The sequence below is a fragment of the Equus asinus genome, chromosome 1 (genome assembly GCF_041296235.1).
Source record: "Equus asinus isolate D_3611 breed Donkey chromosome 1, EquAss-T2T_v2, whole genome shotgun sequence".
Lineage (NCBI taxonomy): Eukaryota > Metazoa > Chordata > Mammalia > Perissodactyla > Equidae > Equus > Equus asinus.
The window spans coordinates 147,641,649-147,664,713 of NC_091790.1; the positions used below are offsets into that span (position 1 = coordinate 147,641,649).

The following is a 23,065-nucleotide window of genomic DNA, read 5'->3' on the forward strand; positions in this document are numbered from 1 at the left end:
AAGATGAATAACATATGTACATTTGTATTTTTTTTTAAATTTTTAAGTGAGTTGTTATTTCTGTCCCTTTTCTCTGTGTCTTTTCCAGGAAGACAATTTTCTACTTAGAGTGAGACTTTACTATTTTTTTTTTGATCCTAAAAGACTTTAGTGAAAATTAAATTACCCTTGATTATTTTTATTAACTCATTAACATATACGATTTTTTTCCTGTTCCAAAATATTCAAATTGTAACTTAAATTTAAATAGCTGGGCATAGTTTCTTTAATTAAAAAAAGCTTAAATAGACGCAAGCATATCTACATGATTGTAAATGAAAGGAAAAAGAACATTAACCTACCAAACCACTACTCTAACCAACTCAACTGTCTTCATGTGTCCTCATTTCTTTCCATGCCTTCCACACATGCAAATGTACATTGGAAAGTGCAGACACAAGGAAAAATCCCTTCCAGTGCAAAAGTTGAGTGGGGCTGCGTACAAAGGTGCACAAGCCATTGCCATTAGTGGGCTGAACCGTGGTTCCCCATTGTGGAGGAGCACTTCGCCCTTCAGGCGACATGTGGCAATGCCTGGAGACTTTGTTTGTAGCCACAACTGGGAGGGGGTGTTACTAGCATCTAGTAGGTAGAAATCAACATCCTATAATAACAGGGCAGTTACCCCAGCACCGCCACCCCCAAATGAAGAACTGTCTGGTCCAAAATATTAGTAGTGCTGAGGCTGAGAAACCTTGACATAGAGCAACGTGAGTGCAAAGGTACTTTGAAGCCAAACAGAAGAAATTAGCAACTTTCTTCTTCAGTGTGGACTTGTTCTTCTCCATTCCTTATATGTTATTTTATATGGCGAAAACCCCAAGAGTGTAAAACTCTTGGACTCTCCACCCCTTCACTAACTATGCCCTGTGGGTGGGAGAATGGCTGTTGAGTTTGGAAGAGGAAACTGGGCATGTGCAGCCTGACCCCATCCTCTCCTCTTCCTGGGGGTGTCTGTGTTTCTGCTCTGCTCCCTGCCATGGGAAAACGTTGCTCCCCTTGGGAAGGCAGGCCTTTAGTACTCCAATGCTGCCTGTGATGCCTGGAAACTTATAAAAACAGGACAATAGTATTTATTCTTTTGTTATTGGCTTCTTTCTTTCAACATTATCTTTGTGAGCTTTATTCACACCATTGCATGTAGTAATAGAGCAGACATTTTCATTGCTATATAACTCTTCATTTCATGAATAGTCTGCAATTTATCTGTTCCACTGCTGATAATATTTGAAGTATATCTCCTTTTTTTCTATTACAAATAATGTGGATATGCACATTCTTGCACAGTTCTTTTGGTGCATAAATGTAAATATTTCTGTTATTTCTTGAGGTGGTGTCTTTAAACCTTAGACACTAGCCACATTGGATTTTCTCCTAGTCAGGAAAATGCAGCATATGTTGAGTTTGTTCACAGAATTTAGGCAGGAAGTGAAGTGTTGTTTATTAGGCTTTCCTCAAATTCCAACAGTTTTTAAAACCAAGGACTCTCTGGCTGTAGATAGGAATGACCCTCAGCATTGGGTCAAGGAGTGGCCTTCAGCAGACTCCTTCAAAATATAAAGTATATATCCTCTCAGCTGGTTAACGTGTTTTTCCACTACAACTAAGGATATCTAAGCAAAAAGGAAAATACAGAAAACAGATAATAAGAATTTTTGTTTTGTTTTTCTCCAGTCCTTGCATTGGAGATGAGGCTTGTCCAGGTACAACGGAAGAATCGATGTCTATTTGCACAGTGTGTACTGACTATGTTGACTAATTGTGATGAAATGAAGCGATGTAAAATAATAATATCCTTTTTAAAGAAATGAAGAAAGAAAGAAAAAAGAAATCAAATTTCTTTACCGTGATGGACCCTATGATGGCTAGGAGTATTAAGAATCAGTTCCAAAGGACCAAGGTTACCGATGACCTGTTTAAAACAAAAGGAGCATTATACACATAGCTATTATTAAATGTATATGTAATAGGGGCTGGCCCCGTGGCCGAGTGGTTATGTTCACGCTCTCCGCTGCAGGCGGCCCAGTGTTTCGTTGGTTCGGGCCCTAGGTGCAGACATGGCACTGCTCATCTGGCCATGCTGGGGTGGCGTCCCACATGCCACAACTAGAAGGACCTACAACGAAGAATACACAACTATGTACCGGGGGGGCTTTGGGGAGAAAAAGGAAATAAATAAAAATCTAAAAAAAAAAAAGTATATGTAATATATAAGTACCCACATTAAAACCCCACAGGGGCTAAGAGATATTGCAAGTTTCAGTGTTGGCATCAGAGAGTTGGAAGAAGTTTCTCTAACACCTGTTGCTCATATAAAGACAAAAATAAGCTCATAACTGTATTTTGAGAGACAGTGCGGTAGTGAGCTGAAGAGCTAGACTGCCTCAGTTCAGTCCCCGGATGCTCTGTTTATTACTATATGATCTTGGGGAAATAACTTAAGCATTTTATAACTCAGTTTCATCATCTTTAAAATGGAAACATTAACAGAGTCTACATAATAACGTTCTGAGGATTACAAATGATACGTATTTCCATACTAATATTGCCAAGCCGTACTTCTCTCAGGGTTCAGGTAGTCTTACGGTTTTTGTCATTCAACCTTGTCTTTGATGACTTTATGTTAGCAGAGCATAACTAAGGGAGGGAATACACAGTATTATATTCGTTTTCTGGAGTTGGTTTCACCCAATAATCAGCCAGATAGCAACAACTTACTATTGTAGCTGTTATCTGCTGCATTAAGAAGATCCTGCTTATTCAAACAGAATCCTAACTGATCTCTTACCTGTAGATGCATCGTCTACTAGTTCATCTTAGAGGCACAGTTCAAAGTCAGATATATAGAGAATCTTTTTTGGTGAGTAAAGACCCTTCAAAATCTGGTCTATAACTTTCTAATGTCCCCTCTCGAAATTTCTCAGTAAGAATCCCCTGTGCCAGCGTCTTCAAATTATCTCAGGAGTATAGGAACCAGGTAGGTGTCATAAAAAAGAACAGCAGACCATGTGTAAGACATTTGGCATTTTATGTAACTAATATTGAGCAATATGGGAACCCTTTTAATCTTGATTACATTGTTCTTTCTTCCACCAATGGTGGCAGATAACAGAACATTTTACTTTTATTTAATTCTATCTAAATGAACTTATTAGAAGCTACCAATGACAAAATCAATTCATCGTTAGTGCAATCTCAAGAAACTATTCACCTCCAGTGTAAACTTCCATTTAGAGGATATATGAGGAATAAAGGAATAAGTTAAATGATGCTTAAGAGGAAAAAAATGGCCACTGACAATCATGACACTGACATGAATTTGGTAATAAGTTAGTGATATGGGAAAAAAAAATAGGGAGACGGGACTGCTTAAAATGAAAAGATATTTTAGATACATAACAACAAATGTAATGTGAGGATCTTGTTTGGATACTTATCTGAACAAACAAAACATAAAAGACATTTTATAGGTAATGATGGAAAATTGATTATAAACAGAGTATTACATGACACAAAATACTGTTTACATTGGGAGTTATAATGGTGCTGTCATTGTGTAAGAAAATGTAATTTTTTTTAGAGTTGTATAACTGCAGTATACATGATATGAGATCTAGGTTTTGCTACAAGATATTTGGCAATGGAAAAGACAAAAAGATAGCTGATGCAAATGAATCAAAATCATAATGATTTTTGAATCGAAGTGATGGAGATACATGAATGCATTCCATTATTCTGTCTACTTTTCTGAATGTTTGAAAACTTTTATGATAAACTTTTAAATCAAAGAAATTGCTACTCTAATAATATACAATAATACTCAGTTACCCAGTTGAAAATATTAATAGATCCCTAAAGTCCCAGGCATACTTCTAGATTGCAACTCTTTATATAGCAGGGTTTAATCATTCTTTTGGCAATCTCTGACATTAACACACCCAATTTACAATTGCTTTGCAAATGTGAAGGGCTGCAGTTGCCACACCATCCTCAGCTTGTAGGGTCCTGTACCCTCTTGAAGTAGAAGCTGTGGCAGTGTTGCCACATGACAATGCTGCATCCTTTGATGGGGCAGGTGCCACCCTCATCTCCTTGTCAGACCCATTGCTTACACTGCTGAAAGAAACAATCCTTGCCTCCCACCCTGCTGGCCAACTTTTAAGGAATTTTCAGTTTCCACTATGGAACAGACAGAAATGTTTGCATGCAAAGAATGTATAATATTATGTGTTGTATATTAATTTGGGCTTTTCTCTCTCTTTTTCTTTTTTTCTTTCTTTTTTTTTTTTTTTTTTTGTCTCTCTCACCTCCTTCCTCTTTCTCTCTCTCTCTGTCTCCTTCTTTTTCTTTCTTTCTTCTAACCTGGAGTTCTATCACCATTTTTAAAGTTATTTCCAGGAGAAACATATTATAAGCTCCAACAACAGACTTGGCAGTTAACTCATACAACAGAACTCATTTATACATTAAAACTATCTGTATTTTTTAATGTCAGGAGTTCAAAATACCGTGAAATATATAACCTTTATAGATCAGACTACATTCCTATGAAATAAGGCACACAAGGTATTATCCCACAAATATGGTATTAATGACCAGGAATTGGGAGGGGAGTACGTAGAAATAACCCTCTGTTTTATTGGACTACATTGCTTTGTACTTGGTGGAAAAATATTTGTTGAGAAGAAGAATGGTGATGGAGAAAGAACAAGAAACTGGGGTTTCTCAGCAGTCAGAACATTGAAATCTGATGCTTTGGTCTGGCTTTGTATCTCTGGCAGAGAACCAGATGGGAAAGGAGAAAACCATTTTATCCTTGTTTGTCTCTTTGGTGCCTAACATATGTTACAAAAACAGGCAACAAAAGGGAGTGGAGGAGAATACACTGTCGGGCTTCTGCTACCCAGATGCATTTCTGATCCTTGGTCCTGGTGTGTGTGCTGCCAGACTTAAAGCCACACAAATGGTGAGTGCGTTCAGATGACTGGAGCCTTGGCTGAAGGCATTATTTTTTTTAATGTCAAGCACTTTTCCTCAAAGAAATTTTTTTGCTCCTGCAGGCTAAAGCATGGTGATATCAATATTGAAAGTTCCCCTCTTTTTTTTTTTAAGTTAAAAGCCAAGCACAACACAGGCAACCACAGTTAAATTTCCTGGTAGTGCCTATGAGTACCTTGGAGCTGAGGAAGACCACCTCGGTGTGGGAGACGATTCATCATTCAGACAGCCCGGTCAGAACCTCTCTTGCAGAAAATCCCTTTGATTCAAAGTCATGGAGAAGTCATTAATAATTAATAAGAGTTGAGCATAACGACTTAATTATCGCCCACTTTTGCAAATTCAGTCATTTAGCAATTCAACCACATCTAGCTTTGAATCACTTCCCCAAAATATGTTACTGTGGAAATAATTGAAGCTATTCTCCTTTTTAAAAGTTTTTATTTGTCTTGTTTTTTTACGTTTAGATGACAATTTAAATTATGGAATTTTAGAACATATAGAGGGCTTTAAAATAATATAGTCCACTGCTCTATTTAGAAAAAAAAAAAGCATAAAACCAAAGTTCAGAGAAGTTCAATTACTAGTGCAAGTTTAAACATCTTGCAGGAAGTGCAAAGTCTTCTCAGTTTCATCTCAGGGATCTTTCTATTTTTCTATCATGTTGCTTTTAAGAGATAAAGCAATTTTTCTGTCAAATAAAAATAATTTAAAGTTTTAGAAATTTAATGGGAGATAGCTAAATACTTTTTGACTACATTTCAGTTAAAAGTGAATTCAGGTATTTATAAGGAGCCCAGAGATTTCAGCTTCTAAGCTGCCCTTCGTGGTATTTTAGGTACTTCTGGTGCTTCTTAGGTCTCCAAGGCAGAGATCTAAGTCTTGTATCCTGTAGTTTTCTGTCTAGATTTTGTAACCTAAAGACCATGAATGTCTAGAAAGACATGGATGGGCTTCAGAAGGTCAAGAACACCGGGAAGTGTCACACCAAATTTTATGAATATGTGCCTATGGGTATGCTACTGGGGGAAACCACCCTTTTTATCGTACACTCAAACAGATACATAAGTCCCCAGAAATTGAGAAACAATGTCCTAAATAGAGAGATTTAGATTATTTCCTTTGCCCTCTTTATTTATATTGTGTCTTTAGTTTACATATTATTAAAACTTGAGTGCTAATTTCTCACCCATACTTCAAAAACAATAACTTAAGCATTTTTTTCTATTTCTCGAAATTGTTGTTTTCCAAAACGATAATTTCTTAAGCTGTTTTTACTTGTATAATAATAAATTATTACAAATGAATAAATAATAAAAACAACAATTTTATTATAATAAGCTCCATTCACTCTATCAACTTTTATCCAGCAGAAGTGCTCTGGATCATCTGCTGGACTTGTTACAAATTCCTTATTTCTCTTTCCACTATTTATGGTTGGGGTGCGAAATGTAGAAGAAGAGAATAGGGGGTCATGACATTCTGTCGTCTTCTCATCATGTCATCTCTCTTCATCAAAAATAAAATGAACGTAAATGAAAAGCTCCTCATAATGAACTAAATAAAGTACAAAAATTTGGAATTCAAAGCTGTCCACACTCTTCCTCAAGACTGATTTCCAATGTTCTCTTTCTTCTGCTTCTAAGACTTCCCTCCCATCTTGCCCTTTGGAATCCTGCTCTTCCTTCAAGACTTATCTAAAGTTGTCAAGCACTCTTCTTGATTCTTCCAGTGAGAATTTTGTTTTCCTTTCTCTGAATACGTATTGAGACATCGCTAATTTTTATGTCATGCTATTCTGTGTCCTAGCTGTTCATATTCATTTCCATACTAGACTGCAAGTTCCATGGACAGAAACTGTGACTCACTCTTCTTTAGGTTTCTCATAGCACATGCGACATTACCTTGCATATAGTGATTACTCAACAAGATTGTGTTGAGTAAATAAATCCATCTCACTGCCCTCCACACTTATGCCTTTATATTAGCGGTGCTCAAGTGGGGGTGATTGTGATCCCAGGGGACATTTGGCAATGTCTGGAGATATTTTTGACTGTCACAATCAGAGGAAGTGCTACTGGAATCTAGTGAGTAATGGGTTTTAGTACTGCTAAACATCCTACAGTGCATAGGACAGTCCTCCAAAAAAAGAATGATCTGGTCCAAAATGTCAATAGTGCCAAGGTTGAGAAACTCTGCTTCATGGATATGTATTTCTTGCTGTGCTCCAGTCTTTTGCAGCTCAGGAGGGAAGCATTTTATTTTCCACCTTCTTATTTGGAAGTTGGAGGGAGGGGTGCACTAGGGAATGAGTCTAGTGGGCACTCCCAAGGCTAGAGGCAAAACACGAGTTTAGAGTGCCCTTAGAGTTAAAGCCAGGAAAGTAAGCCCAAACATGATCTTTGATGTAGTGAATTGGAAAATTGAGATAAATAGCTAAAACGAAGGAGCTAAAAACAAAACAAAACTAAACAGAAAATCACAGAAGCTAGATGAGATAGTTGAATTCTGGTGATTATTGGCAAGTGAATTAGTCAATTCATTTATTCAATTATTTTTATGTTATCACATTAAAGGTTTACTAGGGCTTCAGTTTCGATGAAAGGAGCCAGAGATGGAAAATACAGTTTCCATATCACCAAGTGATTTTGAAATTTCTTTTGATAGTTCTTACAACCCCCCACCTTGCCCTGCAGTCACACTTTAAATGAGTTGAATGACTTAGAGTCCAAAAGGATTAATGAAACTTTCATTGCATCTAGGTTACTAACCTGGAATAATTTTGCTCTAGAAATTGATAAACTAAGTACATGTGATAAATCAAATAATTAAATGCCTACTATGAACTGATTGCAATTAATTCTTTCCATGATATAGTTCTCAGGAGTTTTCTAACTACCCTACATTACCTGAAAAACACACTTCCATAGGTCTTTCCAATTGTAATTGAAAAATGACTTAGAATTGAACTTTATAAAGTGTCAAAAGAAATATTCTAAATTAATATCATGTTTGAAATTATTTCCTATAGAATTAACCTAGCCATTCTATATATTTCTTAACTATTTTCACTGATTCTTCTGATTGAAACACATCGACTGGTTAGATTTTTGTAGTTCAGTTAAGGGTACAGAAATGGTTAACCAATGGTCAATTTGGAAGACAAGACTTGTTTTCCACAAAAATATTCAGTTAATTCAAGAAAAAATTATTTTGTTTGTTTGAATTGCTTGGAAAATTTCCTCCTCTCACCTCACTCTGACTACTGAGGTTAGTAAAAAAACTCTTACTTCTATTCTTTTGTCAAATTTCAGAGTAAAATTGGGAATGTTATGTTATATTTCTACCCTTCAGGTTTCCACCTGCAGATGGGTACGAAAATACTGGAACATATTATTGAGAGGCCATAGGAATATTTATAACAACTTGCTTTTCAGAAACAAAGTGTGAGCCTATAGTTAATTGTAAAGTTGTTTTTCCAAACAAGAGATGCTTACAAATATTCATGCTTCCTGTCTGAGAGGGAAACATCATAATAGGGAAAATATGTCCTAAGAAACATGTGTTTTACGGAATCCTTATTATAGAAATGAATGTGCTAACAATATGATAAATGCTGGAGAGTGACTGGGTTGGGGGTGAAGTGAAATAAAATCTCCATAGTAGGAGAATGCCTGCATTCAGATGAGCATAGGTTAGAGTGATGACATTGACTCTAACTAGTCAAGACTTTTCTTTACAGTATCACGCATGATTGATGTTCCAGAGGGACCCATACCACTGTGGGCCTCCGTGTTTCACTGCAGTCAGTATTTAAGGGAAATACTAAGCCAGCTCCTAATACATTTATCATCTGATATAAAAATCATTGTCATGTTATATTTTACTGAGAAAGATATGCTTGAAGAGTAGTCTGAAAATGGCAAAACTATTCAGGTAAATTAGTGGCAAGATTCAATGAAAACCCAAATTAAAATTAAATGGACTAATAGTTATGTCATGATTAGTTGCCTTTTTCCTGGTCAATTTTCTTCTATCCTTCCCTTCCTCCCTTTCTTCTTTCCTTTCTTTTCCTCTTCCCTTTCTTCCTCCCTCCCTCCCTCTCTCCCTCTCCCTTTTTTTCTCTCTTTCTTTCCTCCCTTTTTACTTTCATTTCTTCCTTCCTCCCTCTACCTTCCTTGCTTTTTCATTTTTTCCTTCTTTCTTTCCTCTGTCTATCTATCCATCTATCTAAACATGTATGCATGTGCATTTATGTATTTAAAAAATTGGAGAATCTTTTATTTTAAAAGATCTTTACAATTAACTCCAGGCTCATGCATATCTTTTTGAAAAGTAAGTGGTTATAAATATTTCTTTGACCTTCAATAATACATTCCAGTATTTTAGTCTCATTTACAGATAGAAAACCTGAAGGGCAAAAATATTAATGTATATACATATATTTATCTTTATTAAATATATTTGTCACATATATTAAATATTAAATATTTAGTCAAATGTCAATTAACAACTCTTTTAAGTACCAAATCACCAATAGCAGTTTTCTATTAACATTGGAAATAATCTTTTCAGATCACTAAAATTTGTATTTATAAATCCTTATCAAAGTCTCGCATTAAAAATTACTTGCATAATAAGCAGAGCAAGAAGTTTCTTGTCAGCCAGTCCATTCATTCTGCAAACATTTATTGAATTTCTATGGACCTTACTAGGTTTTAGAAGTAAAAAGAAAGTGATACACAGGCAATTCCTGCAGGAAGCTTATTTACAGTCTAGTCAATTCTTCAAAGGAAAAGTAAAATTATTTCAGGAAAAATGGTTTTACAAAAAGTTATCTTTTTCATATGATTTGGCATTCTTTTGGGAAGGATGAGAAAATCATTCAATTTTTTTTCTTTTCAATTACTATTGCACTAAACAGATATTTGAACTAATACTCAATTTGAATTTATAATTGGCACAAGAATTATCTAACAAGAAGAAAACTGAGTTCCTTTTCTGGTAGCAAGCTGAAAATTACCTTTAATAAAGATATGTGCTTTTATTTAGCTCACTATAGCGCAGCTTTGCAAATAGTCTCATTGATTGTTTGTTCCTGGAAAATGCTTTAGAGAACTCATAAACTTTTTCAACTGACTATATGGAAATCAAAATACCTATGTGAGTTTCACTTATTTAATAAGTATTTATTGAGTATATATTTTATGCAAGTACTGTGTTAAGACCTTTTGAAAGATCACAGAGTAGAACAATGGAAATTATAATTTAGTAGCAGGTAATTTAGCTATTACTTAGAGATAAAATGAGTGACAATATCATATTTTATTGTTTGGATATATATAAGAATATGTTTTTCACACTCAAGAATAATCTATAGTAATTCCTCATTTAAAGTTTTAGGAAAAGGATAAGATCCATGGACACTATAAGTTAGCGTATTAAAATAATTTTACTTGTTCTGAATTAGTTGGTCTTTAAACACTTACTGTTTTCCTTGTTAAAAACTTAATCAATCTGAACATTTATGAATAAATTTATATTGTAGAGCATCTGGTGATGAAATGTAAAAATAAAATCTTAATTACATCCCCCACTAGTTCTGCTGTGTTAATTCAAGACAACACACTCAAGTATTTAGACAGATGGCAGTGGTGGCCATATTAGCCTCCGATTTCTCTACAGGGAAACAAGAGAAAGCAGAGCTCTTAGGATGTGTGCTTGTCTGCCTAGTTTCACACTTTGAAATCCTCGACAAATGCTGATTTATTCACAGCCAAATGTTTTCCTATCTGATTAGGCAGTTTTCTACTTCAGTAAGCGTGTAATATGGAGGTAGCTGAATTTCCACACTAAGGAGTGAAAAAACAATATTTATAGTTTAGAAATAAAACAATCTGGAAGAATCAGGACTGTTGGGATCATAAAGACTTCATAGGGAGTAAATTTCTGATGAATCCATACCATAGAATTGAAGAGTTAAAAGCTTAGTTTTAACAAAGAATGAGACTAGGCCATGTTTATACAGTAAACAGCAGTTTTAAAGGACTATGTTTATAATAAATTATCTTGAAGGCTGACTCTTGTCACCTATGATTGCATTATTCCTCAAAGAAGAGGACAAGAGCTGGACAAGTTAGCATTTTATTTGAATTTATCTCAGCTTACGTTTTGAATAAAATTTTTGACTTTTCCTTGGAAAATGAATGCAAGTAGCTGCTGAATGGATTCCTTCAAAGGGAGGTGGCTTCCAAGTGACTTTTTAAAATAACACTAATTAAATTGACAGAAGGGAAATGGGAAACATTCATAGAATAACCATATAAAACTTCATTCTTGTATAACACCATTTTATATTTACAAGTGTGGGCACTCAGTAAGAAAAGGAACCATGTTACTAGTAGTAGTAACACCTTGTTAAAAGAAGGCAACTGATAAACTGAGAAGGTTAAGCAGTCCTTGTTGAAAAGTCCAGTCCAGGTAGTCTTATAATACATGCTCTAAATGTTCAACTCATTCTACAACTCAGTACACTGTGACTGCTACTATGATCATATTTCCAATTTCAGTGTGCCTTCTGCATTCATTAATCAACAAATGTTAATAGATTACTGACTATATACCTGGCATTGTCTAAACATTAGATACTTTCATCAATAAAACAGATATAAATCTGCATTTCAGATCTTACAATCGCAAATGTCAGATCTCCTAATTGTCAGTCTTTATAAATTTTGATCTGTTAAGAAATATTTGTGGAGCCGGCCCTGTGGTGGAGTGGTTAAGTTCACCCACTCTGCTTTTGCGGTCCCGGGTTTCACCGGTTCGGATCCCGGGTGCAGACATAGCACCGCTTATCAGGCCATGCTGAGGCAGGTTCCACACAGCACAACCAGAAGGACCTACAACTAGAATATACAACTATGTACTGGGGGGCTTTGTGGAGAAGAAGTGAAAAAAAAGAAGACCGGCAACAGATGTCAGCTCAGGTGCCAATCTTAAAAAAAAACAAAAGAAATATTTGCTAGTACTAATCTTTTAAAGGCAAATATTCTAGAATGAACTCTCAATCAGTAGATTAGGAGCTACAAGTATCTGTTTGTCTTAAGTGAATTTACCTTCCCTTTGCATACTTCCCTTCTAAGCACAAGCTAAATGTATCCCCCTCCTTCGTTTCCTCAGGACTTTTTTTTTGGTCAGTACATCCTGTCTTAGTTCAGGACGCTAAAACTAAATGCAATAGATTGGGTAGCTTAAACAACAAAAATGTATTTCTCTCAGTCATGGAGGCTAGGAAGTCCAAGATCAAGGTGTCAGCAGATCCAGTCTCTGGTGAGAGCCACTTTCTTGCTGTGTCCTCTTTCTTGTGTCTCCTCTTATAAAGGCACTAATCTCATCACGAGGGCTCACTCTCCTGGTCTGATTACTTCCCAAAGGCCCCATCTCAGAATATTATCACATTAGATATTAGGGCTTCAACATACGAATTTTGGAGGAACGTAGCACATCCTCTCATTTGTCTTTGCTAGGGGTATTTTCTTCTTGTTTCTTCTTCTGCTGTTCTCCAGTACACACATATATTATAAAGAATCTTGTTAATACAATCAATTCATTTAATAATTAAAAAGATATTTGCTGATGGTCATCCAAATTCAAGACAATGGGAAAACAAAGATGAATAAAACGTAGTCCTTGTCTTCAAGAAGCTTACTGTCGACTTCTATAGTCATTGTGCACAAACTTCATCACATCATTGTTCAGTCTAGTCTCTTGGGGTACTCGTTCAAAATGCAGATTCCTACTCTCACTCTTCAGAAATTTAGATTCTGTGGTTCTTAGACAGGGACCATCATTCTATATCTTGAGCAAGCACCCACATAATTCCGATGCATGCAGGTGACCCACAACAGTCATATTTGCTTCTATTTCAGCTCTGACGCTAGGTACCAATTCCAATATGTAGTCTTTTGACTTTTTCATAGTAACTACTAGTTGTTGAAAGCATATTATTTTCCAGACTATACACTTAACATGCATAATTTTATTAAACCTATAACACTCTTACGGGATGGGTATGATATTTCACTTAACAAATTAGGAAGCAAGGTATGAGAGTTTAAATAACTTTACTGAATATTCATACTCATTCTTTCAACAAACATTTCTTGAGCTCCTATTATGTAGATACCCTTCTAGGTTCTGGGAACACGTTAGTGTACAACCCTCTAATAGAGAATAGATTTCTCTTTGATTACAAAGCCTATACCTTTAGCCATTGTAAGTCTTACTACTCCCTCGTTTCTGAAATACCGTCTCCAATTCTGATAAGTAGATCTCAATTTTATTCCTGTGTCTGAAAATCTCAAATCCAGTCCTTTCACAACAGACATTCTTAAATAGTTATCTATGAGTTTTTAGACAGTCTATTGATGAGCTTCAGGAAACTCTAGAAAACTCTTGACATTTTGTGAAGTTTTTTCCTTTGGGGAAGAGTCACTAGAATCCAACAGATTCTTGAAGGAGGCTGTGATCCTCAAGTTAATAACAAGGGCTTACTATATATATACATATACACACTGGTATATGTTCACATAAAAGATGAGGGACATATTTTGCTATCAATGAATCCAGAGAATAATGGGGGAAACAGAGAGTTAAGCAAAAAATACATTGCAGTGGTGTAAGAGTGCAACTTCATTTTGTTCATTGGACGCTGCCCCCATGCAGGAACTGATATGTTCTCTATTTATGTCCCCCAGCAGAGCTCATGCTCTTAATCATTAATTGCTAATATGGAAATGGAAATAAACACAGCGTAAAGAAAAGTGCACTTAACTCTAACTAGGAGGTGAAAAAAGAAAAAGACGTTCCAGAAGAAATGGTAATTGAGTTGCATCATAAAGAATGTTTGGAAAAAAGGCATCACAGAGAGAGCATGTGTAAGTACAGAGACTCAATAAGTATTTGCTGTGCCTAGGGAGCAAAAGGCTGTGTGGTTTAGGTGGACCAGCTGACTAATGGGATGAGACTGGAGAAGTAAAGGCCCTAAAGTCTGTTGATGTATCTAAGATGTTTGATTTTATTTTGGAGGCAATAGGGAGCCATTTAAAAATTCCCATTGTTGATGTTTGTTCTCATGTTGGGAGTGCCCCGATATTATTGGAGTTCTAGAATGATCATCACAGTTCTTGCATGCAAATATGTAATAGAGGGAAGAGTCTGTAGAAATAGAAAAAAATAGCATTTTATTGTAACTGTCTATGTAATCAATGATAAGAGAATAAATTAAAGCAAGGCAATAGAAATGGAAAGGGCAAGAAAGATCAAAGAGCTATTTAGGAAGAAAATCCAAGTGTGTAATTAATACTTTAGGAGAGTGAAAGGTTATGCTACTAACAACATGTTTGCTGTTCTGGGAAAACTGGGACATCTCTAAGAGATGTAAAATCAATGACACGGGATTTCAGAGGAGGAAAGGAGAAGGAATTGTTTACCTGGCTCTGCATCACAGATTTGCTACTAACTAGCTGCAACAACATTAGGAAAGTTACTTAATCTCTATATAGTTCAATTTCCTCACTTTGAATTGAGACAATAGGATTGTATGATGATTAAATGAGCAAATCTTATTAAGTACTTAGCCTAGTGACTGACACATGGTCTGAGCTATATAGACGCTTGCTCTTAATAGAGAAAACACCTTATGGAGAAGAGGGAATTTGAGTTGGGCCTTGAAGAATGTATAGAATAGCAACATATAGACAATATGAAAAGGAGAGAAACAGCAATGGTTATATATCAGATGCATTTGGAAAATGGAAAATGGTCTAATTTGACTGAATTTCATAGAGTAAAAAAGAATTGGATGCATACCAGGAGATCTACCTGTAAGGCAGTGCACAAGAAACATGAAATGCAAGAAATTTAGACTTTACTCAGCAAGCAATGGAACATAACCAAAGGATTTTCAGCAGGAGTAGCCTTTGAGAATAGATTAAACTTTAAGAGTGTCAAATTGATGTGTGTAAAAGTCACACAGTAATTTTGTACAGGCGAGATTACAGCTGAGTTCTCTCTTACCTAACCAACAGCCTTGATCTTTTCACTATGCCATACAGGTTCTTTATGAACCCTGTTGCCATCCACCTTACAACATACACCTTGGTATACTGAGACATAAATGAATAAGCGCATTGTTTGACAAGGAAGTGTGATGAGTGAGTAATGGCTAAAAAAAGAGCCAGCTGTGTTACCTTATATAAACCATAAAATCTCAATATTGTTAGCTTTAAAAGGGATGGTATTTGCTCACAGGCTTGGTGCATATAAAAACTCCAGTTTTCTAAAATTGTCTATTAAATTACCGGGATGGTTTCCTGCTGCATGTGCTTCTACATGTAGCCTTAAAATAAAGCTCCATTAAATGAGGTTACTTGAACTTACATTTATTCTTTACAACCCATAAAAGTTTAATTGGCCATTAGTGATTCAAATTATTTTATGGGATAAATGAAAAATTTTTGCTTGGCACATACTAGATGCTTAATACATGGTGGCTATTTTTTTTATAACATTAAGATCAGAAATGACCCATCTATAGGGAAGCTGCATAGCACACTAGATGAGAGCAAGGAATCTGGAGCCTGACTACTTGGTACAAAGCCCAGCTTTGACACTATTAATCGTGTGACCCAGGGCAAGTTACTTAGTATATTTAATTGAAGGAAATAATAGTATTACCTACTCCATAGAGTTGTTATGAAAATTTAATGAGATAATATTTGTTAGAGTGCTTAAAATGCTTCCTGAAAAATAGTGAGTGCTGGATAAGTATATAATATGCAAAATGAAATAAACAGACAAACAGAAATGCCATCTCATAAAATTTTCCTTGGAACATATCAGACCAATGACAACAACCAGTAACTGAGAATTCTTGGCCTGGGATAACTGTAGCTGTTTATTCTCCTAAACTTCTGTCATTTTTTTTAATAGCTTTCAAACTCAGCTAGTTTTCTTTCATGCAGAATATTGTATCTCATTATTCCAGTCTTTAATTCTTTTTTGTCTTTGTTATTACACGCAAGACTAGGAATGCATTAGGCACTCAATGAATGTCTGTGGTATATAATAATTGAAATATTTAAAAAGATGCACTGAACTTGGCAAATTTTAAAATTTTGTACATTGATTAGTTTATGAATTACAACAACAAAAAAGATTAGCTTCAGTTAGCACTATAAAAATCACTGAATCATATGGTTCAAATCTTCAATACTAAAGAATCATTTCTCTCTTACGTTTCTCTGCCAAGCATCAATTTATATGTGCATGCAAAATATGATAAAAATTTTAAGATAAATTAAAGGTAATAGACAATGTTACTATTACTACTATATTGTGTAAATCAGCTAATACTCAAATATCAGCTAATATCTCAAAAAATAATTACGACATTCTACAGTTATTATGTTTAAAACATGTATGGAATAAAAAACTTTTCTAATTGCCTTTAGTAAACTCACAAGAAAAGAGAGTAACTGACTATGTGCTGCACACACTTTAGATGAATGAAGAATAAACAAACCAAAATGTGGTCATAACAATCAAGCAACAGGGACCCAGTGGTGCAGTAGCTAAGTTCATGTGCTCCACTCTGGTGGCCTGGAGTTCGCAGTTTTGGATCCTGGGTGCAGACCTAGCACCACATGTCAAGCCACACTGTGGTGGCATCCCACATAAAATAGAGGAAGATTGGCCCAGATTTTAGCTCGGGGCCAATCTTCCTCACTAAAAAGAAAAAGAAAGAAAATCAAGCAACAGAGCACAGTTTCAAGCAGAAGTTCAGAAACTTTCAAAAAAGAGGAAGAGAATAGAGGCTGTTGTTGCTTTATCAAAGTAACTCAAAAGTAAACAAAATTTCAATAAACTTCAGTTTTTAATATCCTTTTTTTCCTCCCATATACAATCTTTCAAAAACATGATGGTATTATCATTTTTTTTATCTTATCCTAACTTGATTGATTGTCTGGAATTAACTTTTTCATCTTTAGAAAATCAGTACCATCTTAGGTTCAGATTCCCTTCATAGTATGAACTGATGTTTGATCCAAAAACATCATAAAACTAATGTTTTATGGATGTCAGCAGAGGTGAAATAACTGTAAGAATCAGACCTCTATTGAGGAATGTACTGAGTTCTTTGGCCAATATTGTCATGTCTACAGCTCACATATTGTTTCTGTGAATGGAGACCCAAGTATAGATGCCTGAAATTAAACAGTGCCCAAGTGGTCTACCGGGGGTTAACACATCTTACAGTCATAAAGTGGATGTTTTTCTAGACTGAAAGCTGTTATTTTCAGTTTTTATTTTTCATTTCTTAATCTAATGTGTATTAACCTTTAATTGAAAAAGTATGGCAAGCACAAGATAAAAATATTTTTTTAAAAAAATTGTCTTCTCCCCACTCCAGTTCTCTATTTCACTTGTCCCCCTCTCCAGAAGCATTCATCCTTATGAATCTCTTGGCTCTACTTCCCGAACAAGTCTGTAATTTCTAAGCAAGTGCTAGTATGCTGTCTATAATAATGAATTCAATTAACTACACAGCTGCAAAAAATCTTAGAAATGTATTCACAGCTTATAATACAATTTAAAATTCCAAGATCCAAAGCTAATTTCAGGAAGTGTGTTTGTGCGTCTTGTGCAGCTCCTCTGTAGTAACTGTACATGGTCCAGTACATTCAAAAGCATGAAGTACAACACAAGTGAGAGGTTCTAATGCATTGTTTTTGAGCTGGAAATGAAGCCACCTGGAGGTTCTGAACTTAAAAGAAATGTCTCACCACTGGCTTTCTTCCACTCTCCCTTTACTTCCTGAGATGGAACTCAAGCCCTGGCTCATGCACTTCTTGGAAAGACACAGGAAAAGGCAGAAGTTACTTAGGCACCATTGTTCTGTATTCAGACTAATACCTGACCCAACGCGTGGCATGACCTGGAGCAGAGCTGCTATAAAAATGTAATTCTCCTTTAACCCGTCCATGTAAATCATTAGAAAGCTTCCCTCCACTGATTTAAACAAATTTGGTCTTTGACCTCTGAAGTCAGAACTGGCCTCAACAACTCTTTCAGATGGTTGTAATATTGACTGTTTGATGTATGTCAACTACCATAAAATGCAATACTATTTCATGACTGATCTTCAGATAATGCCACGTATGTCCAAAGTCGTGGCAACAGTCTCCTTATTCCAAGTAAATCAGTAGCATGAAATACTGCAGATTAATGGAATAATGCACTTTGCTGTATCAAGCTTTGGCATCTAATGCAGCTGTGATTTGCGATATTGTTCAACCAGTTGTAACACCTGTCAACGTGCTTCCTATAGAACTTCAAAAGGCTTTCAATAAATACCAAATGCTTGGAAGAGTTCTCATGTGTATAAGTAAGAATTTTTCTGGGTCTGTGACTTTTTGTATTTAACAACCAGACCAGTACAATAGTTCATAAACCAATCCGTTGCTTAATGATCTATCTGCAAACATTCAAGGCGGACAATTTGAGATACCACAGAAGACTCAAGAAATTGTTTGTTCATTTCTACATGGAAAAAAAATCCTAAGAATATATTGAACAGTCTTTAAATAAAACATAGACTCTAAAATTCAGGCAAGATTTCCAATCAAAAATTATTTTAGTAATTTCTTTAAGCATTAAACTTTTTTCAAGGAGTTTTCAAGGAGTTCCCACTGATCGACATATATATAAATAAAATGTACAAATATTATATTTTTCTATATAATTAAATATTATTTATTATTATATAATAATATATTATAAATATAAATTACATTTTAAAAATAAATTATTATAAATAATGGTATTTATATTAAATATATGTATATATTATACATTTATAAACATATAAAATTTATATATATATTTATATCTTTATATTGAAATGAATTTCAGCATTTTTAGGTAAACAATGTTTAATAAACTGTAATACAGGAAGATATTGTACTGAATATAGTATTAAAATGTTGTGGTACTTAATAGTTCAAAAATTGTTTTATTTAATTGAGACCAACTGGCCTCATTGTTTCTTATAAACTTTGCAATATATATTCAGTAAAAAGGAATAAAAATGAACAGATGTTTCTCCTTAAAGAAGGCAGACAAAGATTTTCCTACACAATAAATCAGCTGCTTGTGGATTTCCAGGACATTGCTTCAGGCTAGCTATTTAGGCATAAAACTTAAAAAAAAAAAAAAAAAGATTTACCTCTGTGTGGATCCAAAACTGGTAGAGGAGATTGAACTGAAGATGAACAGCATATACTGAAGGAGGTATGAAGAGGGCCAGGGGAGAGTAGAATATCTGAAAGAGTAAAAATTTTTAAATTTGCACATCTGATTTCTCAACATCATCTACTATTACTGATGGTTGAACATTCTGAGTATATACTTCAGCAAATACACCTTACTCTTTAGCAAAATTACTTTATTCTGTGTATTTTATTGCCATATTTGACTTTGCAATGTTAATTTTCCACATGTTGATAAAGTTGCAGACATGTTGGAGCGAAGTCCACTGGACCTCTGTTTTGCAGTTAATGTTGTCTAGTGAAAATATCATAGGTAGTGTGTTATTTCCTTAATCTCGAAAAGGTTGGATGTGTTTCCTGGAAGTCAAGAGGTTTTCTATATACATACAAATACTTTCTTTAAGTAAAAGAAATGTAGGATCATGTGGCTTTAGACCTTGATAACTTCGAAACTCTGTATTATTACTGGCATTCTTAGTAGTAAAATAAAATTATAATAAAAGAAAGTGATTTCACACAAAGAGAGGATAGAACACATTTTCCTTTTTAATTTGGTGTTTATGTGGTTGATTGAGGGCACAATATCTCCTAATTTTTTCAAAGTTAGCAAGGATAGGGCTATAATACAGTGCCACAGTGGAAACAAATTTTACAGGTCCATATTTCTTAACAGATGGAAATGCATCTGCGTTGGAAAAACAACTTATGCTTAAACCGCAGGACTGGTTAGAATCAACTAATAAGCACAATCTGCTGTGTTCTTCTAACGACTTTGATCACCAAGAGTGGTTTCACGTTGCAAGAAAACACCTTATTAAATGAAAAACTAAACAACCAAATAGTAATAAGAAGAATCTGACTTCCACTGTATATTTCAGCTTTTGTAGAGTTAATATTTCCAAAAGACTGGATATTCTGAAAACATTTCTTCTGAATATTACAATTTTATTTCTAAACTACTTTAAAGCTTTTGTTCTCAGTTAGGCCAAATATCATATCAACGATGTTTAGTAATGATTATGTAAAAACTAGACATTTACATAAACTCTTCTAGTTTTGGTTTTCAACCTTAAGTCGTGAAAAATCTCAACTGTCATCAGAAGCAGGATCAGTTTCATTATTTATAAACGTATTATTAAGCAATGGATTAGGTTAGTGAGCAACAAAAGAATACTGGCTCTTATTCCAAACATCCACTATCAAGTCTTGGTTCCACTACAGAATCTCTCCGTGATATTCACAAAGTTCTTAAACTTCTCTAGGTTTCAGTATCCTCAAATGAATGGCAAAGGGAAAAACCGTGTAAAATCTAAGTCATTTTGGTTCCAAAAGATCTATGATATGGTGAGTTGATTTTTTGAAATATATTAAAATGATTCTCTTGGTTAATGAAAATATTTAAAACAAGTATATGACCAGGATTTAAGTATTGTGATCTAAAAAGTATTTTGGAATACTTGAGATGTGAATTAAAGATCTAGAACAACTTATCTTGGACACTTAGTAAATAGTTCTACTTGGGAAGAGAGTGCATACCAGATGAGTATGTATAGTTCATTATAATTCCCCAAAGTGTGGACAAATAGTTTTTTGAGACAATAACAGCTATTATGGAAAAAGGGGTTCTGTGATCAAATAAGTTGTTAATTGATGAGTTAAACAAATGAAGTTTCTTTACCACAGAACTTCTCAGAGCATTTACCATGCTAATGTGAACCACAAGCCTATTAGTCCATAGAATACTTTCTTAATGAATTTCCCATAGGATTAGATTTCCTAAAAACACATTTGATGAAACAATGTCTCAAATCTTAAAAATCAGTAAATATAATTATGAACTGACTATTAGAAAGATGAGCTCAGCAGGAATTCCAAAAAAATCACATTTCTAATAAGAAATAAAGATATAGGTTAGGGAGTAAGTCACAAGAATCACATGAAAGTTAATTTCTTGTGATTAATATAGTACTATAAAAAGAATCTAATGATACAATTAAAGTTGTAATTTCTAAAATTGAAATCAGCTTAGTAAACATCGTCCAGGTCTGAGAATCCTCACTCATCTTCCTCTGTAACTCCAATCACTGCATTACCAAATCTTCTATAGTTTTTAGAACCAATTTAAATGCCACTTCCATCATAAAGCCTCAAATGGTACTAATTTGACAGAAGAAATTTCTTGTTTCTCAAACTTAAACTCTCAGTACCTGTGTCAGGAGACATTATACTGTTTACCAAATACATCATTTTGTCATTCATTCAAACCCATGTCTTTCTGACTCCAAGGCTCTTTAGCCTTAATCACACTGTCTACCCTAGGTTATTTTATTATCTCTTGATAGAAGTCACATATAATAGGGTCATAAAGGAGAGAAATAACCCAGACCTGTACTTGTGAGGAGAAAAAGAGGATAGGCCTAGAGGTAACCTTAGTTTAACAAATGGGTTTTATTATGTTCATCAAGTGAATGGGGAAGGTAGGGGCTGTGTGAGGGGGCATCACGAAGGAAGAAGCAACATGGCATTTAAGAGCAACTATAAGTATTTCAGCATTGCTAAAGGTTTTGGAGAGTGTGGTGAGAGATCATTTAGACCATGGGATTCATAGATAGATCTGAGGGAGTCTGTGAACCCCCTTGACATTACACAACAAAGTGTGAGCTTGTGTGCATGGCGAATGTGCAATTTTCTGAAGAAAGAATCTATAGCTTTCCTCAGGGAATCTCCTGTAGGATAATTTAGACATTGGTCAAGCCAATGGAAGGGGAGATTTTAATGCTATTCTGAGGAGATTGGATTTATTCTAGGTCATGAGGGAGCAGTTAACATTTTTTCAAGCCTGTAAGAAATACAAAAGCAGGTTTGGAACCTATTTCAATAGCCCACTGAAAAATCACGTGCATTGAAGCACAGCAGTAGCCATGGGGATGGAGCGGCAGAATATATACAAGAGATCTAAGGATTTGGCAACTGCTTAAATGTAGAAGATGATAGGGACAGAGGAGTATCAGAAGACACACAGATTTCTGGCTTGTATGTAAAGTGATGTTATTCGCCAAGACAGTGAACAGGAGGAAGAATAGGTTCATAAAATTCAACTTAGGGAATGTTGTGTTTGAGTCCTTGGGGTATATCCCAAGAAAGTTGTTGAGTAAGCAAATATGTTACGCAAATATCAATTGTCTTTGAACTGATGGATGTGTCCACAATGGGAAGACAACAGGCAAAGCTGGTAACTCCACAGACAGTCAGAAAAAGAGTTGCAGCAAATTAGGCTGGGGACAGTAACAGAAGTGGGAAGATCCAGAATTTAGTGTCATCAGAAATAAATGAGAGATTTTTAAGAAGGAGTAAATTGGTGACTCCCAATGAGTGTCCAAGTAAGATAAGAACTGAAAAATGACACTGGATTTGCAGGTAAGGATCAGTGGAGCAGTGGGCCTGGAATCCAGACTTCAGTGAGGTTCAGAATCAGTCTGAGGAGGTGACAAATAGAGGTAGGTATTACTTACTTCTCTCTTCCCCTGAGAACAAGAAAGAAAAGAACTGGAGATATTCCTTAAGTAGAACACATGGATGGAGGAGGACATTTTATTTGCTTTTTTAAATGTGACATGAATATGTTTATGGTGTATTCAGAAGGAGCCAGTTGAAAGGAAGAGGAACAAATGCCAAGAGTAAGTGATCAAAGTTCA

At 35.0% G+C, this 23,065-nt stretch overlaps 1 protein-coding gene across 9 annotated transcripts in view; it reads right to left on the reverse strand.

The window, feature by feature from the left end:
• AGMO (alkylglycerol monooxygenase) overlaps positions 1-23,065 on the reverse strand; it is a 317,403-nt gene that overhangs the window by 157,192 nt on the left and 137,146 nt on the right. For all 9 annotated transcript variants that reach the window (XM_014851828.3, XM_070509363.1, XM_070509360.1 and 6 more), the window contains exons 5-6: positions 19,328-19,423; positions 1,885-1,951 (exon numbers count right to left, since the gene is read on the reverse strand). In XM_014851828.3, coding sequence (XP_014707314.1) covers positions 1,885-1,951; positions 19,328-19,423 — 163 coding nt within the window. The remainder of the gene's footprint in view (positions 1-1,884; positions 1,952-19,327; positions 19,424-23,065) is intronic.